The sequence below is a fragment of the Neolamprologus multifasciatus genome, chromosome 13 (genome assembly GCF_963576455.1).
Source record: "Neolamprologus multifasciatus chromosome 13, fNeoMul1.2, whole genome shotgun sequence".
Lineage (NCBI taxonomy): Eukaryota > Metazoa > Chordata > Actinopteri > Cichliformes > Cichlidae > Neolamprologus > Neolamprologus multifasciatus.
In genome coordinates this window covers 6,974,469-6,992,127 of record NC_140451.1, presented here as the reverse complement: position 1 = coordinate 6,992,127, position 17,659 = coordinate 6,974,469, and the positions used below count along the sequence as shown (strand labels likewise).

Sequence of the window (17,659 nt, the reverse complement as noted above, 5' to 3'; positions counted from 1 at the left end):
CAACAGGCGGGAATTTTAGGGTAAGGGTTAACAAAGGGCACAGAATTTTACATGCTAAATGTTTTACTATTGTGCAGTGTTAGTTGTCCCAAGTTGTTAAAGAAACAAAAACAAAAGCATACACACCAAAATACTGTTTGTAGATCTCACAAATGGGGAAAATAAACCCACTTTCCACCGTCCACAGCTGTATACTTTCTCACGCCGTTTGCTTTTCTGTTGGAGCAGACATGAAGGGACTCTCTAGCTATACATGCAGTTGCCACATAAACATACAAAAATCAATAAACTTCAACATAATGAATCCCTTTCAAATCAAGAGACTCCTTTATATGAATGCATTCAGCAGTAATTTCATACCAGTGCTGAATAAAATCTTCTAATTAGTAATGTTCAAAACGTTGTTTTGTGGCAACTTGAGTTAAACTGATGGAAAAATGTCTGTCACGGCAGGTGATATATGATATTTGAGTGAAGATGAGGCTAAAATCTCTTAAAGACGCAACGCTAAAAGTTTGACAAGTTTATTGCAGGCTTGAAGGGCAACAGAGAGTTATGCAAGGCAGTTATTTCAGAGTTGAGGGTAGAGGGGGCATGCAGGATTTCAGCAGGTTTGACTGCACAAGGAGAAACTTTAGAGATTGTTACAGAATTGTCTCTCAGGACTGGAGGCACATGCACAAACAATAACAGCATAAACCACAAACATCGGCACTACAGTGCAAACAACTGAGGGAGCTTAGTAGGAGGAAGGCCACGCCCTGCAGCACACAGGAGCTAATTTCCAACAGCTTCCAGGTGTGAAGTATAGAGGAACCCCACTCATGAAACAAATTAGCAGAACTAGTACACCCATACAGATACTCACACAGATATGAAACATTAAGCACTAAATGGAACACCTGTGCTAACATTTTTATTTGTTTAATTTTAATTAAGCATTTTGTGGGTTATGGTGTATTGAAAAGCTGTGAAGTAAGGGCACATAAAAAAAACTTGCCACAAGGGGTCGCCACAGCGGGTGGCTCTGCATGTTTGTTGGTGTTTTATGCAGGATGATCTGTTGATGCGACCCCAAAATGGGTTTGTGTTTTAAACGAAAATAATAATGATAATAAAAATATTATTATTATTATTTAAAGTACAAGCAGCAAAGATAAGGACCTGACTACTACTAATCAGAAGGTTTGTGGTCCCTGGTTGTTCCAGCCTACATATCAGATATTCTTGGGCAAGATACTAACCCCAAGTTGCTCTCTGATGCATCCATCCGAGTGTGAATATGTGTGAATGTATATTAGATAGAAGGTTCTGAGATGTAGAAAAAGTCCTTGTTATGGGCACACCCTATGACATCAACAAGGTCTTTAGATTGAACTAACCAAATATCATGTTGGTCCGATTAAATCATCAAGGCTTGAAAATAGCTAAAAATGTCCAAACTTACTCCCCCTTTTGTGTACAGTATTTGAATAAATTTAATGGTAAAACATTGAAATTCGCCATGCTGACAAAAACTCAGAGTTTTTGGGAGGACACCAACGAAGTCTTTCCTGAACAGATTTTAGATCACACCAGTCAACCAGTTGGAATCGGTGTCCCAAAGAGTAAAACACAATTTTCTGTTGCTGCTAGGTGGTGCTACGAATGATTAATACTGACTGATAATGATTAATACATATTGCCATCAAGATGCATTCAGGGTCCTTATCAAACACGAACAGTTTCGAGCAGATGTCTTGATTTCATACAAGTAGCTCAAACTATGTTTTAACTTCATTAAAATACTAAAGCTGGTTTCTTCTAATTTTTTGAATTAGTTCTCCAGGATTCCTCTTCAAGAACATTTAAAGCTCTTCTTTCAGTGTCAGCTGTCTTTTGTTCTCTGTTGTTTCTCTCGCAAGATGATCCCACGCAGCTTTAATAACGTTGAGGCCCGGGGTGTGGGGAAGGACAGTCGATGAATGATAGTGGGTATGTGTTTTCAATCTACTGCATTGCTGTGTGTTCAGGATTACTGTCAAGCTGACAAATGAAGCCGTTACCAATAACGCGAAATTCCTTGTGTGTCCCATACCACTTGTGTGATTCTGATTCACGCGCCGCTGCAAAAATTCCCACAGTCCTGAAAGCAGCAGAGATGATGCTGCCACAGATCCGTATTACCTCGCTAGCAGGTTGTAAGCTAACTGAATAGAGGCAGCAAAGTGCGAGCAGAAGGTGATGTCCCACCCTTTTTAACACAGGCTGAGCACTCCGTGGTTTTCATCGACTCTTCACAGGCAGGTCTAACTTCCGAACTTTGGCGACATGACGACGCGGTCGGAGAGAGAAAAAGCCCAGAAACTGAATGAGCAGCATCAGGCCATTCTGTCCAAACTGCTGAGAGAAGAGGATAACAAGTACTGTGCTGACTGTGAAGCTAAAGGTAAGCCCGGCAGCCTCTGCGGCATGACAAGATGTAACGAGGAGGGCACCTGTCCGTTAAAAGGCACAGCTAGCATCATAAATGTCATACAGCTAGCATCATATTGTAAGGTTATTCTGATGGGAGTCACTTGTGTGCAGCAATGCTTGCATCCGACCTTTAGGTTTGATGCTTCATATGAACTGTGTAAACCTGACGTGTCCTCCCCGTTCATATCCATGTTATGAACAATGAGTCATGCTACGCTACTGGTTTCTTAATTACATTTAAGCCAAGTATAAATATTATTGAGCGACAGTTAATTCAAAATAACTGAACAACACACAACTTCCGCTTTGATTTTTTCTTTTAAAGTAAAGTCGTTATCCAGCGCTTTTATTATTTGTTTCTTTCCATAATAATAATAATAATAATAATAATAATAATCCTAAGATAAAATGAGAAAATAAAATAAAAATACAGAGAAGCTTGCCAAAAAGTTGGTTATACAATAACAATACTCTAATACAAATACATGCAATTCAGCTGATTTGTAGTGAGAATATATATATTTATATGTTTGTATTGAGATTCAGCTACAAGCCAAGTTGTGATTTTGCAGTTTCACAAAAGGAGCATCGCTAATAATTGTCTCTATTTTCCCTTTTCAATTTGTATTTCAGTTTTTGAAGTTTAGAAATCCACGCTTGGGCTTTTATTTTGACGTTGAGTGGTAAATAGTTCCGGTCTTGTGTTGTGTAAGTGTGGCTAACTTGAGGCGGTTTTCGCCCGCAGGTATCGATGTCACGTCCTTGACTGGTTTATTTATGAGCGGAAAACGCGTGTCTCCCGTGTAGACTCCACTGACGTAGAGGTGTCGTTTGCTCGCTGAATGCCGAGGAGAAAAGCACATGAGCTCAGATACTGCTGCAGCGCACACCTTGCTTCTGGCTAGGCATGCCTTCCTACGAGGGAAGCCACCTCTCCAAACTCCATTCAGAAAATTGAAAGCTTAAATTCCCTGGAGTCGAGTGTAAAGTAGAGTGTGATGGAAGAGGTTTCATTAAACCTTAAGAGTCGCTCTTTAATTCGGCATAAACAACAACTGTAATATATGATGTCAAAATTGCATGCATTTAGTATATATTATTAACTAAAAAACGTATAATTCTCACAGGACAGCATTTCCCGTAGACTTTCACTGTTACCTAAACACCCTAAGAGAAAGTCCAGCCCATATTTGCCAGTCAGTAAATGTCCAAGCATGAAATTTCCAGCCTTTTCAGTGGTGATTGAACGGCTCTTTTTGGGGCTACCTATGACTGAGATTAGATGCCTTTTGCGTCATCATGGTTCTTCTACCATCTGACATTTGTAATCCATAATAGCAGACCTCAGTGAGTCAGTCTCACTGATCCTGTTGCTGCTCCTTTGTTTTGTCATATCCGCCTCATCCTTCATGTTGAGCTAAATCTATTTCATGATTCTTCAATGGTGATCTCAGTAGTTGCCATCAGGTGCACTATGGAAGGGAAATGTACCTTAACCTTAATTACCTCTGTTTGTGTAAGTGGACTAGTATGCAGTATTATTATTTTCTGTGATTAGCCTTCCTCTGTGCAATAAGTTTTGGAAAGGTTTTATTCTGGGAAACCTCTGACCGAGGCATCTCACATCAGACTGGAAACAAACTGTGTAAATGCTGGTGTTTATTAAAGTGGGCCACAGGGATCCGGTCATGATTCTTTTTCGTAACTCTTGCCAAATTTGACCTTTATACTGGGCTAGAGGTTGGAAAGCAGCCATAATGTTTCTTGTAACGTGGGCCTATATATTATAGAATGTGAGGTCAGAAAACTTCAGTCAGTACTGGTCTCCCAGTTCATGAAGCAAACCAATGTACTGGAATTTACAACAGAAGTGCTTATCTTACTTGTTTCTAATGCACTTATTCCCCTTCATTCCACCTGCTGAATCTCATTTTAACCCCTGCTTATGGAGGGACCAATATCCAAAATTAATAAACAATTGAAAATGTGACTCAAAAATATGTAAAATGTATTTAAGGGGGAAAAACAAACTTCACACAGTATCTCACCGATTTATGTTTTTGCATCTTTGGTCACGTGGCGGACCTGATTTTACTGCACCTGGCAAAAACAAAATAATAATTAAATAAATAACTGACTAAGAACTAAGACAAAACAAATGAGTCTGTTATTTATTTATGTATTTATTGATGATTTGAGCAGTTTCAGTCCTCCACAGATTCTGGTCTATTACAGATATGTTTATCGGCTGTTTGCTGTTTGATATATGGCCATATGATTTTGTTTCTTTCTTTTTTCTAAATTGCAGAACCAAATAAACCCTGTGAGTAATGGAGAAATGGTGTCAAAGCAGGATTTGTCCATTTATGGTTCTTCCAACTATAAATTTTTCCTCTTTGTAGGATATTTTTAGCAAGGGAAAGGGATGTGCCTGAATGCACCTGACAAGTAAATAGCAGGGTGTCGAAGTCAGCTGTGAGCTCTCCAGATGGATTACCATTTTTGCAGCTGCTTAGCCTGCGTTCTGCTGTGCAGCCTCTGTGAACCTGGTATAGCAGCATACGAAACAGTCCTCTAGCTGCTGCAGAACAAAATAAGGACTACCGTGACAGTGATTGGACAGTGAAAGCCAATACAAATAAAGCTGCTGTGGTACCTGGAGGCAATGGAGAATGGCCTTGTTTGCTGTTCTGCGTTGTTTAATGTCAGCTAGTTTGTTTTGCACAGGATTTTTGGTGTTAATGTGTGTTTCCCATGTGAGTTGACTTATTTCGTTGTTCTTGTAAATCCAGCTTAAGCGTTTGTGTGTGTGTGTGTGTGTGTGTGAGAGAGAGAGAGGGAGACTGGGCTGCTGAATGCAGATTAATGAATTCAGCAGGCATTCATTATTTATAGTGTGGGTGTACTCTAACTTTTTTTGTTTGTTTTTGTCTGTGTCAGTCCTACAAATCCCTATCCTTAGGTTTCTTAAATGCAAAGTGCTTATAAAACCAGGTCTTTGTTTTGAAATGCAGCAATTCTGTATACAGTGTGCTAAGAGGATGGGGTGAAGGCTTTGTTTTTATATTAAAGTACCTGTTTTATTTTTGCATGTTTAACTGGCAGAATTAATCAGAACATGACAAGTAGACCACAGTGTTCCAGTGGGTCACTACTGAGTCCAAAAAAAAAATAGAAATATCAGAAATTAAATCAGTTGAGGTGGTTGGGGCATCTGAGCAGGATGCCACGTTGGTGAGGTGTACTGGACGTGGTCTATCAGGAGGACACGCTGGATACAACTACACTGTATTCCCAAAAGTATTCACTCGCTCATCTAAATCATTGAATTCAGATGTTCCAAACACTTCCATGGACACAGGTGTATAAAATCAAGTGATTGTGAATGACAGCAACTCAACCATGAAGTGCTAGACCACCTTAAACCACAGAGTGGGTTAGCTGATGCTGAGGCACATGTTGCACAGAGGTCTCCAACTTTCTGCAGAGTCAATCGCTGCAGACCTCCAGACTTCATGTGGCCTTCAGATTAGCTCAAGAACAGTGTGTAGTGAGCTTCATGGAATGGGTTTCCATGGCTGAGCAGCTGCGTCCAAACCTTACGTCACCAAGCACAAAGGATCGAATGCAGTGGTGTAAAGCACGCTGCCAAAGTGACCAATTATACTTTACCAACCAGCAATCTGATGGACATGTCTGGGTTTGGTGGTGTCCAGGAGAGCGGTACTTATGGTTGTTGTGCTTAGTCTCTTAGTTCCAGTGTGAGGATCTCTTAATGTTTCAGCACACCAAGACATTTTGGACAACTTCATGCTACCAACTTTGTGGGAACAGTGTTGGGAAGGCTCCTTCCTGTTCCAGCATGGCTGTGCACCAGTGCACAAAGCCAGGTCCATAAAGACATGGATGAGCCAGTCTGGTGTAGAAGAATTTGACTGGCCTGCACAGACTCCTGATCTCAACCTGACAGAACACCTTAGGGATGAATTTGAGTAGAAACTGCAAGCCAGGACTTTTCATCCAATGTCAGTGGAATGGTAAAAACTTCCCATAAACACACTCCTAAAGCTTGTGGAAATTCTTCCAAGAGGCGTTGAAGCTATTATAGCTGCAAAGGGTGGGCTGACATCATATTAAACCATATGGATTAAGAATGGGATGTCACTCAAATTCATATGTGTATGAAGACAGATGAGCAAATAATTTTGGCAGTATAGTGTGTCGCCCAGCTGCCTTTCGACTTGGTCTACTTCCCCTGTGACCCAGACTTGGATAAGAATATAGATGGAAGGATGTATAAATGAGTGAATGGTAATAGAAAGTTTCTCACGTCACACATGAAGACACAGTAGGCAACACTACTTAGAAAGCTGTCCACTTTCAACAGTAACTGATTCAGCCTGCAGTCACTACTAGGGATGGGTATCGTTTAGGTTTTATCCGATACCGGTGCCAAACCGGTACTTTTGAAACGGTGCCGGTGCTTAAACGGTGCTCAAACCGGTGCTTAAAGAATGGAGAACACAAAATTGGTCCAAAAACCTCTCATGTTCAGCTGTTTTTTTGTAAAAAGATAACAATGTTAGCCTTTTCTGCAGCTATAGGGCATATATGGTATCGCTCTTGGCTGGAAGCAGTGCTTAATCAATGGAAAAAACACAAACTTTGTCCAAAAACCTCTCATGTTTTCCACTTTTTCTTTGGTCATTTTAGCCTTTTTGGCCAGGGTGAAGGGAGTATCTGCCATCAAACAAGAAGACAGCTGCATGTAACTACGACAGTCTTTGCTAGTTCACCTTACGTGCATCAATGTAATAACGTGGTTAGCCTACTCAACGTAAATTACACACGAACAACATTAAGCTACTCACGCAGAGAAGAACGGCTGCTGCAGCTTCATCATCCATCATCATTTCTGCTACACTGGCAGGGCTAGGGGCCAGGACTGTACTCTTCAGGTTTTTGGGGGATGTTGCTAACTCCAGTCCGATAACAGGCACCACACCCGCAGTAGACGTGCTCGGTGTGAGGTCTCACAGCAAGCTATCAAATACGGCGCATTTCTCGGCTTTAAAAAAAACACTATGCGTGGCCAGGTGTTTCATCGGATTTGAGGTGTTACCTCCTTTGAGAGTATCACAGTATCAGCTTAAAGCACTTGTTGCAGGCTGCTGAGTTTGCATATTTTGCTGTGAAGTACAGCCAGACTTTTGACCGCTTCGCCTTGGGCATTTTTAATCTGTAGCTCTGCTCTAAAAGAACGTACGTACCTGGACCCGCCTACTATCCTCGGAAACGTAAAATGATTGGCTAGAATCTAAAGTGTATCATTCCATACCAGTTGGTGGCGGTAATGCACCTTTCAGTTGTTTGCCTACCGCCAATACAAATGTAAGGAAGAAGAAAGTGTATCACAGCTCAGGAAAGAAAAAGCACCGAAATAAAGCACCGAAATGTGCGCTGCTTTTCGGTCTGGTTACTACCGTTTATGTCAGATACCGGTACCCATCCCTAGTCACTACAGCACAGAACTGGCACCTGACTATAAAACTATATAAAGTCATAACATTTGACTGGTTCCTAGTTCTGATAAGTCTTTCAGGTCGCTATGTTTACTATAATGGTTAGTAGTAACAGTAAGTGTTGAAACTTTAAATGGCACATAAACTATAAGTCAACACACATTCCTTATTATAATGAACAAAACCCACACAGACTCATCATGTAGATAAAAACCAAATGTAGTTTATTTGTAGGTTTCCCGCATACAAAATAAATGTGGTACACAAAAATCCTGGGGTCTGTCTCTGGTTGTTTCACTCCGCTTTTCTCATAAAGCCTCTGACTGCCCTTAAGTGTTCATTAAGCTTCATTATGTATGAGCAGCGGCCCTGCAGGGACATGCATGCAGCTCAACATGTATTACAGAGAAAGGAAATGAGTCATCCTAACACAGAGTGGACCTTACAGCGATAAGCAGTGTTTGTTAGGTTCCTGTAGTCGGTTATTGAGATACATCATCGAGGTAACAGCAAAGTCCTGGATGTGGAGGGTCATGTGAGGCCACAGGTATAAACTCCTGGGCAGTAAATAATGTCTTTTGACTGGATGTCTTTAAAATACTGCTTTCGGTCAACCAACAGTCCAAAACCCCAATTTGTTTGCAATACTTCACATAGAGTCATGCCAGTAACTGAGGCGTTGTTGTTGCATTTTGAGCAGAGAGAGCTGTGGCTTGCTTTTGAATATAAAGCATCATTTCAATGTTGTTTGCTAGTAATTTGCAGTACTATGCAGTATAATGTAAAAATGTTTTTTCTTTTTAACGATTTATGCTATATGACATTATTGATCTTACTTATGTCAGATTTGTCAGGTTTAAACTGGCTCCTTCTCTCAGTAGTATATAGTGTATTTTACAACATTTGAGGTTGTCATTAGATGAAAAATAAAATAACGCAATCAAAACTGAGAAAAATGTAGTTCTTGTTAAAAATTAAATGTCTGGTACACAGTCTCTCTCTCTCTCTCTCTCTCTCTCGCTCTCTCTCTCTCTCTCTCTCTCTCTCTCTCTCTCTCTCTCTCTCTCTCTCTCTCTCTCTCTCTTTTTTTTTTAATCCAAGTCAGCATATGGTTCATTAGTATTAAATCTGTGAAGTGTGACTTTGGGAGAGCTTCCATTTAGTCTTCTAAACTTTGTGGCACAGATGATTCTTTGATGAGTAAAAACACATTTGGGCTCAGCTGATGAGGAGCCAGGTGAGCTAACACACTATCCTCGTCCCACCTGGTTCCCTGTGGCTGAGTGTGGAGGAGCTGCCTGAGACTTGGCTGGAGATTTAAAACCGAAAAACTTCCGATCCATCAATAGGAAGAGTGTACCATTTATGCAGGTCTCATCTCAGTACGCTCCACAGTAAAATAATACTTTAAAATCTTTTGATAATCCACAGTGAGCTTTTTGTCCGTACAGGACTAATTGAGGTCTGAAAAGCACGGAAGTTGATTTTTAAAGCGACCTTGACTGATACTATTCACAACAAAAAGCTCTTATTTATTTCCAGCCTTACTGTGACTCAGTTCCACTACTGGTTCATATTCAGACTAGAAATGATCCCAGTGGCCCCAAAACCTGATCTATTGATTTGTGGTTTCCTCTGCAGCCTGTGGCATGTTTTATGTAGGTTAATTAGAAAGCGGCAGCATCCAGTCGGACCCTGTGAGTCATACTGTCACAGCTATTTTTATCCAAACACACTGTGGATAAAAAGCTTTAGAAAGCTGAACATTTAGACACTTGAATGACTCAAGATTCCAAACTGTTTTTAAATTATACTTCGATCTCACACTATCAGTTACCAAGTGCAAAATCAGCCAGCAGACTGTAGACGAAAGATGGATGTAGCCAATGGTTTTTGGACCCCACAAGTCTCAGTGTTAGCATTTTGGCTGCTGCTGTTATATTTTGGAGCCAGATGCTAACACATTCGGATGTGAGGCTGAAGTGCCTAGTTACACAGCTCATCTGTTACCCTGTGGCAACTGCTGGTCGCTAGGAAAAATGGATATTCTGAGCAGTAGTGAAACTTCAGTGTAATGCAGAAACGAAGGCCACCTTCAGAGTAAAAGTTGCACCTCTTATTAAGAAAGCACAGCTTTTACAATGAAGTAAATGTTCTCCATTTCATGTCATGCTTTTGACAGTTTTACTACCTCTTAGTAAGTAGTTGGAGAGGATGTGCAGACAAGTTAGCACCTTCCATGCAAACTATGGACAACTATGGCTATATGCTAACAACCAAAGACACTACAAGGAGCTTTTCCTTGAACCGTAAACATCTTTACAACCAGCTTCCTCCAGCAACATTGCAACCACTCACAACAGTTTAGGAAACACACATTTTTCTGTAGCACTCAGTAGTTGTCAGGTGGTTGGTAACTGGATTCTTGGACCAAGGCAAGCTCACTTGGTAAGCTGCATTCACAAACTGCATGCATGCACAGACTGAGTTACCAGTTAGCAGTAACAGGATAGTGAAATATTCAACTTGTATAAATACTCATCAGACTTCTTGGATATTTTTACGACACACCAAGCCACAATATTTGTCAGAAAACTCCAGTGCCTCTGATTAGCAGAGAAGGGTCCTAACAGACAGGAGCTGTGTACACCTGTCAGTAAAAGCAGCCATGTTTCTAACTTTTCAACCTCAATAAAATCCAAACAGGGGAGTTATAAAAAACTCACCTCTTATGCAGTTGTTACAGATGGGAAGAGTATAGATAAAAGTGTTTTTGAACCAGGCGGTAACCGTTCAAGTTGAAGGTAAACGACTGTGGTGGATCAATACCTTTTTTATTATGTGTTATGTTTATATGTTCTTCTTGTGCTCTGTTTTCTCACACCACCAGAAAACACACTAGGTTGCTCTCCTTCCTGGAACAGGGTTAACTTCCTGGTAATTGACAGGCAAAGTGTTCATAGCAGAAGAATAACCTTTACTTTGGGGCAAAGACAGTCCTCTGAATCAGATTTTAACACATTTAACTTAATAATCTTTTATTTATGGATCCCTCTGAAGCACTTTTGTGCTGTGATTTTCTTTGAAAAACTGTTTTCCCCCTCTGTTTTTGTCTTGTTTGTGTTTCTTGATTAAGACCACTGGGATCTCCAGTAATCAGTGAAAATGAGCAGAACAAAAAGACTCGGATGCTAATCTTTCCTATCATTACCTTCACTTTCAGTTTATGTAACAACAGCAGGAACAAAAGGAGGTGTCAGTTCAGCACATATGGGACCATGTGTTGTTCCCAACTGTGACAGCAAAGTGTTTTGATTTTGCTACCAATCTGATTTGTACGTGTGGCCAACTTGTTTCTATAGCAACTATCTGTAGTAGCTGACTCATTATAGCATTTAAACCATGGGAAAATGACCAACCCAACTTGATGTTGAAAAATTAAAGATGAAATCATCAAAAGTGCTGCCCGTCTGTGGTCATTGTTATCCATGTATCCTGTCTCTATATTAAGTAGGACTGGGGAAAACCATTTCTAGTAGAAACTGACATGAGAATTATTTATATTTAACCTTTAATTTGAACTTTGGGCTAGATCTAAAAAAAGAAAAGAAAAAAAATTACATTTTTGTCTCTGGTCAGACAGAAATTCCTAATATTTTTTTGTTTGTGAGGAGTTTTTGCTCTTTGCCGGATATAAAAGTTGATTGATTTTTGGCTGCTAATTGTTGAATAGGAAATGTGACATCTGGAAATGCTGACATATGATTATTTGATGGAAAAGGATCGCACTTTTCTAGCACCCTTGCTACTCCTGGCGGCACATTTGTTTGTGCAAATATGACTTGCATATAGTTACTGTTTAAAATATGAAAAATTGGTTTCACTGCATTATTGAAGGATGTAATCAATCATTTAGTGGTGGATCTGAAGATGAAATTATAAAATGTTTTTTGAGCTTTAATGTTTAATGCATTGCACTGCAACAGAGCTCCACCCATTTATCACTGGGCAGATATTAGCAATTTGCTTATCTACTGGTATCAGAATTTGTAACAGTTGATAAATGAAAAACAAATAGAGGACAAGGGAGAAACACCCTTCAACCATGTTATGAGTGGTGTTGTTGCACAGTTTGTCCAGCAGATGGCACTTTGCAACTTTCCTGTTTGGAGTGCTACAAAAACGAGTGCAGTAACTCCAAATAACAAATGTTAGGGAAATCTGTTTATGTTGTGTGTTTCTCAGAGGAAAAAAGATAGCGACTGACATTTTGGAATGTCAGATTTTTAATTCACCAAATATTGATATCTGTCCTTAAAATCTTCCATTAGTCGGGCTCTGCTCCGCACCAAGAGCAGAGGCAGTGTATTAGAGTTTATTGATGTGGAAAACAAGCTTTCACTCTGTAGCTGATTGACCACTCGGAACGCAGAGCTCCGGTTTCATTCATCAGTTTGTTTTAAGGCTTTGGTGTGATCAGGTGCCATCCATCCTCCGTGCTGCCTGCTGCAGTCAGCGTATGTTGGGTGTGGCAGCCATTCTGTGACCACTGCAGAGCGGTGACTCACCTTAGCCTCTCAGCTGTAATTCCACCCTCAGACCTGCCCGCTGTCTACGCACGCTGCCCTACGTGTGTGTGTGTGTGTGTGTGTGTGTGTGTGTGTGTGTGTGTGTTGAGACAGTGGTGCACACCTTATTGATTGTATTTCATTTGCCTGTTTGGCCTGGCATGTCAGTCTATCTACTGCTTAGTGGATTATGGACTATAATTTAAATTTTCTGTTTTAACACAATCCTTTCATCAGTATAAGCAGAATCTACACACACACACACACACACACACACACACACACACACACACACACACACACACACACACACACACACACACACTGCCTGACTACGCATCAGTATTATGATTTGTGGCAGGCAGTGCTCTGAGCTGGCACATGCTCTCTTGTGCTGGCGCAGCGGATCTTGGCAAGCGCCCGTGGGGTACTCAGCACTTTGACGACCTGTCCTTGGTACTGCTCGCCTGTCATGCACATAAAATGCTGTGGCACATACACGCACTCACTCAGCTGGGCTCAGAATCCGGTGCCCACACACCTGTACTTGTACACATTTTAAAGGTGTGAAGGGCAGATTAATTTTGTAGTGTCCTGTCAAGGAGACAGCCTTTGGTAGGCTGCAGCGAGGTGGTACAGCATCACAAAGCAAATGTAAATTTAATCTTAGACACGTGAGGAAGAAAAGTGCAAGTTTGGTGTTATTTCTGTGTCTGTGTGAACAGCTTCAAAGTGAGAAAGGGGGACACAGTGTTACTGCTGTTTAGGAATCTGCAGATGCTGCTTATAAACCTGTTCCTAAAAACTAAATCGGGTTTGTCTAACTGCTCTTTCTTACAAGCCAGCAAAGTCTTTTGACTAAAACACTAATTTTATTTTGCAAAACCCAGAATTTGCTGGTGCTTCTCTAGATTAGTTATGTGAGTTACTTTGTGGTGCATTGCGTTTTTGTGTATTTTAATAGATTAGTTCACACAACCAGCAACTCCAGGTATTTGCAGGCCAAAATCTGTGAGGTGGTTTTAAAGTGTGTAAAATCAACAAAGGTAATGCATACCGTCAACTTCCAATTAGAGTTGGTGAATCAGAGTCGTGCTTCACTTTCCCTGAAGCAGAACTTTGTCAGCTTAAACTGCAGACGGAGAGTCGGGGAGGCCCCGGCAAATCTTTCTATTTGTGAGGATTTGCAGCACTGATGGCATGAGCCAGTAGGTTGAAGATCCTCCTGTCAGTGTGATTTCTAAAGTTTGCTGTCTTGAAATGTAAATGTGTAAAAATGTGTGTGCCATTTTTGTACAGAGTCAGAGCTAGGGATCCAATTAACCTGTATCTGAAGCTGAGCTGTAACTAGAGTTTTAGCCAAAAATGAGAATTTTGATGTAATGTAAGAGAAATATAACACATGTAGCTACCAGTGATTGACACTATTGCCTCACAGCAGGAGCGTCCTGGCCTAACTGTGTGGAGTTTGCTTCCTTCCCCAGTCTAAACGCATGCATGTTGGGTTAATAGGTGGACCCACAGTGACCATAGGTTTGATTGTGAGTGTGAGTGGATGTATGCCTCTGAATTTGACAAATGGATTGCTATTTAGTTTTAAAGATATCAATGTGGTGACTTCCATAAATGAATGAGAAAAAGACATTTTTCCTGTAGGCCTCTGTGGGTCACCTGTGCTCCTGGGTGACTGAGGTACAGGAGCAGCAGTGGGAGGTGCGAACGTGCGGCTTTGCACATAATCCTGCATCTTCAGATTTGGTGCTCTGTATTGCACATTAACAGCAGATGTATGTGTGACTGTCCCAACACGGAGCTCTGCTGTAACGTCGCACACAGACCTGGCCTGTACTCTCTCTAATGACAACAATAGGAAATGGGCTCTGCTGTAGTCTCCTGCACTACCTTCGTTCACCAGCAGATGGAATCCTGTCTTCACTTTACGCTTTTATTCATTAAGTGTATAAAATAAATAGTCATATATTGCTCAGGACTGTCATTGCTCTCATTTATCCATTTCATGTTGAAAACATAATGAGACCGTCCACATGCCAGACTTGTGGACCTGTTATTGTGTTTGTGTCCCCTGTGTGTACGCCTCTGTCTGTCTCACTCTTTATAACCGGCGATGATGCTTTTTATGGTTTATCTATCTGTCCTGATTTATGGACTGTCTGCACTCTAATGTTCCGCCATTAGTTTGAGGACAGGGAATAAGAGCAGATGATGGCTTTTTATTAGATTTTGCTCTTGTTGTTATGAAGAGGAAATACTGTTGGAGGGGAGCTCGGTTCTCCTTGAGGATGCACTCCTTCCTTCTTCCTCTTCACTGCTGACACAGAGTCGCACTAATGGGCCAGCAGGGAGCAGCACAGCGCTTCTTTATTTTCCCCCTCAGCCTCCAGTCTCTTATTCTCCACTCCAATACTGTACTGAAGATTCTGGCAGTCTTTCAATGATTCACTAAGAGGGCATTTTATTAATTAGAAAATGGGGGTTGTTAACCTTCTTTAAATGAGACGACTGCTGAATTTCAGCACAAGGATGGTGCGTTTTCTCGCCTCGGGCGCCATTCAGCCTCTGTGCACTAACATTAGCATTTGTTTTTGGTTCCTAGAAAAGAAAAGAGAGCAGAAGTAGATCCATGCAGCCATACATAATTAAAGGAGGCATGAATATTCTGTAACGATTTGAGCTTTCGAGGTGTTAATAGGGCATTAAGACAAAGGAAAGCAGAGTGAAAGATAAATGAAAAGGTAATTCAAATAAGAAGGAGATACAAGGGTGGTTGTGACTGTGAGCAGGAAGGTTTCTGCAGGTCAGGTCCACAGAGGCTGCCTCTTTGCAGCCACTAAAGCTTTAAACTTTACAATTTCCAGTGCTTCCCTAAAGGAAAAGGAGCACTGGATTGATCTCCACGGAATACACCTGTGGCCATCCTGCCTGTCACACACAGCGCTTACGCACACTTGTCACTCGTCGTCCTGACTGTCCTCAGGTTGACAGTTGGGGCTTTAATTTCATGCTCGGCTGACTGCCCACCTCCCCTTGCAGTTGGGAAGTTCCTCTGTCACTCATCAGGGCTCCTCTGCGTTGTGTGTGCGTGTGTGTGTCACAGTGGAATATTTGCCTCTGCATCTTTCTGTCTACACATGCTGATTAATGTGTTAATCTGTACATATTAGTGTGCGTACTTGCTGGAGTGGCTGTCTGTGATTGCTTGTGTGTAGGTGCATCACTTAGCTTTTATGCATGTGCAGCTGTGTGTGTCTTTTGTGCAGGCGTGTTTTTGTGTCTATTCAGGTCAGCAGTCTACAAATTGTGTGCGCTTGTTTGGGGGAGGGGGTGCAGGAAACTCCTTTTAGCTGTCTATTTTTGTCCAAACTTCAGTGCAAATACAAAGTTTGTCAAGATGAGTCTGCACGAGACAGGGGAACAGATACTAATGCTGTGGCTCATTCATGTACTGATCACTTCCCAGACATTATATCCATCAGCAGAGGTAAAGATTGCAATTAAAAACAGGACAGCACATTAGTGGTCAGTAGGTTAATGGACACTGACCAGTGTAGAAGGTCGGAGCTCATATATCAGAGTGGCCTTTAGTCTGCAGGGCCAAAGCTCTACTTTTAGATTGCTAAACCAGCCAGTTTTACATTACACCAAAGCATTTTTCTTCTTCCTTTTTCCCCCTTTTTTGAAGCATAGTACCTGTGAGATGGAGCTTTCCCTTTTTTGCAGTTAAACCTGCATAATTTATGTTTTTGCCCACTAGGGGGCAGAGGAGGAGGAGCTTTTGGAGATAAAACTGACACAGGATTTCCAACAGAAACCTTCTTAGCCACACTGGCTTCAACCAGCACAGGAGTGCAGCAAATTCATTTTGCACTCAAATATTACCAAGCTATCATACAGTTGCTGACAAGAGTGACGCACAGAAGGGAGCTTATTTTCTTCTCCACCACCAACTTACTTGCTACACACTGCCTCCTATAATTTAGTGGACCGGTATCATAAAAAATTGCTAAAGCAGTATAAAGTTGTAACTTGCTTGTTTTTAAAACTTGTTTGCCATTATTGGACAACAGGATGATTATAGAAGCTTAATGAGATTCATTAGCTAAGTTAATAGTGGTAGCTTTTGAAGGGGTAAATGAGCAGATTCAGCGCTTTAAACATGAGCCGTGTCTCCTGTTAGCTTCAGATGTCAGAATGCCTCGTTGATGAATGACAGTTTCAGCTTAGAGGCTCATATTTGTTTACTGCTGGTCCAGATTTAATCAGTTTGTGGGCTGCGTTTTCCCTTTTTGTGTTTAAGATCTGTTTGTAAAAATGCTGTAGCCAATTATAGTTCAGATTTAAACTGAGTTAACCTTGCTTTTCAGCTGGGCACACCTGTTGTAGGACTCGGGCAGTATGTTTGACACCAACAACCTTGTATTGTACATTTTAACTAGGTTAAGACAAACTCCATGTGGGTCCTTTTTCAGCTCGCACAAAAGACTGAATTTCTAGGATACATTTAGATAAAGCAGTAAACCTGATAAGATATGCACAAATAGGCAAAACCCCAATTTAAATAAAGTTGGTCAGCAGTCAGATTTTGCTGCTGCTCTGGTCTTTCTGTTAAAGAAAGACAGGGCAAATTATAAAAGAGGAAAATAGCATGGTAACATCCCAAGTTTTGTGCATGAATCCTGAAAAAAGACTTGCTATACAGATGAGAAAGTCAATTTGGTGTTATACTTAATAAGGCAAACATTATAAACACTGATAATCTGTGAATTATCCCTTAGTCATATCTCCTGTCAAGGTTGAGGTTATATTTAGCACTGTAAACACTGAAAGAGACACGAGTTCATGTAGTACTGGGAGGAAAAAAGTGTGGGTTGTCCAGAGTTAATTGAAATTTGGGCAATTGAAGTTGCCACTAATAGGAGCAGAGGATACAGTTTGACAAATGACAAGGTGATAAATGCAGAGTTACCTAGGTAACCGCAGCTGTCCACTAATAAACAGCTGTCGTCTACAAAGTGATGAATAATGAGTGAAACACTTCATATATGGACGTGACTTCAGACAAACAATCAGACAGTCAGTTGTGTGACATGAAAG

At 41.0% G+C, this 17,659-nt stretch overlaps 1 protein-coding gene across 4 annotated transcripts in view; it reads left to right on the top strand.

The window, feature by feature from the left end:
• Positions 1-1,959: 1,959 nt before the first annotated feature.
• Positions 1,960-17,659, top strand: part of LOC146504938 (stromal membrane-associated protein 1-like) — a 141,355-nt gene continuing 125,655 nt past the window's right edge. For 2 of the 4 annotated variants that reach the window (XM_085182895.1, XM_085182894.1), the window contains exon 1: positions 1,960-2,428. In XM_085182895.1, the coding sequence (XP_085039021.1) occupies positions 2,311-2,428 (118 nt within the window). In that variant the 5' untranslated portion in view covers positions 1,960-2,310. The remainder of the gene's footprint in view (positions 2,429-17,659) is intronic. The other 2 variants (XM_085182896.1, XM_085182893.1) reach the window with 2 other exon arrangements.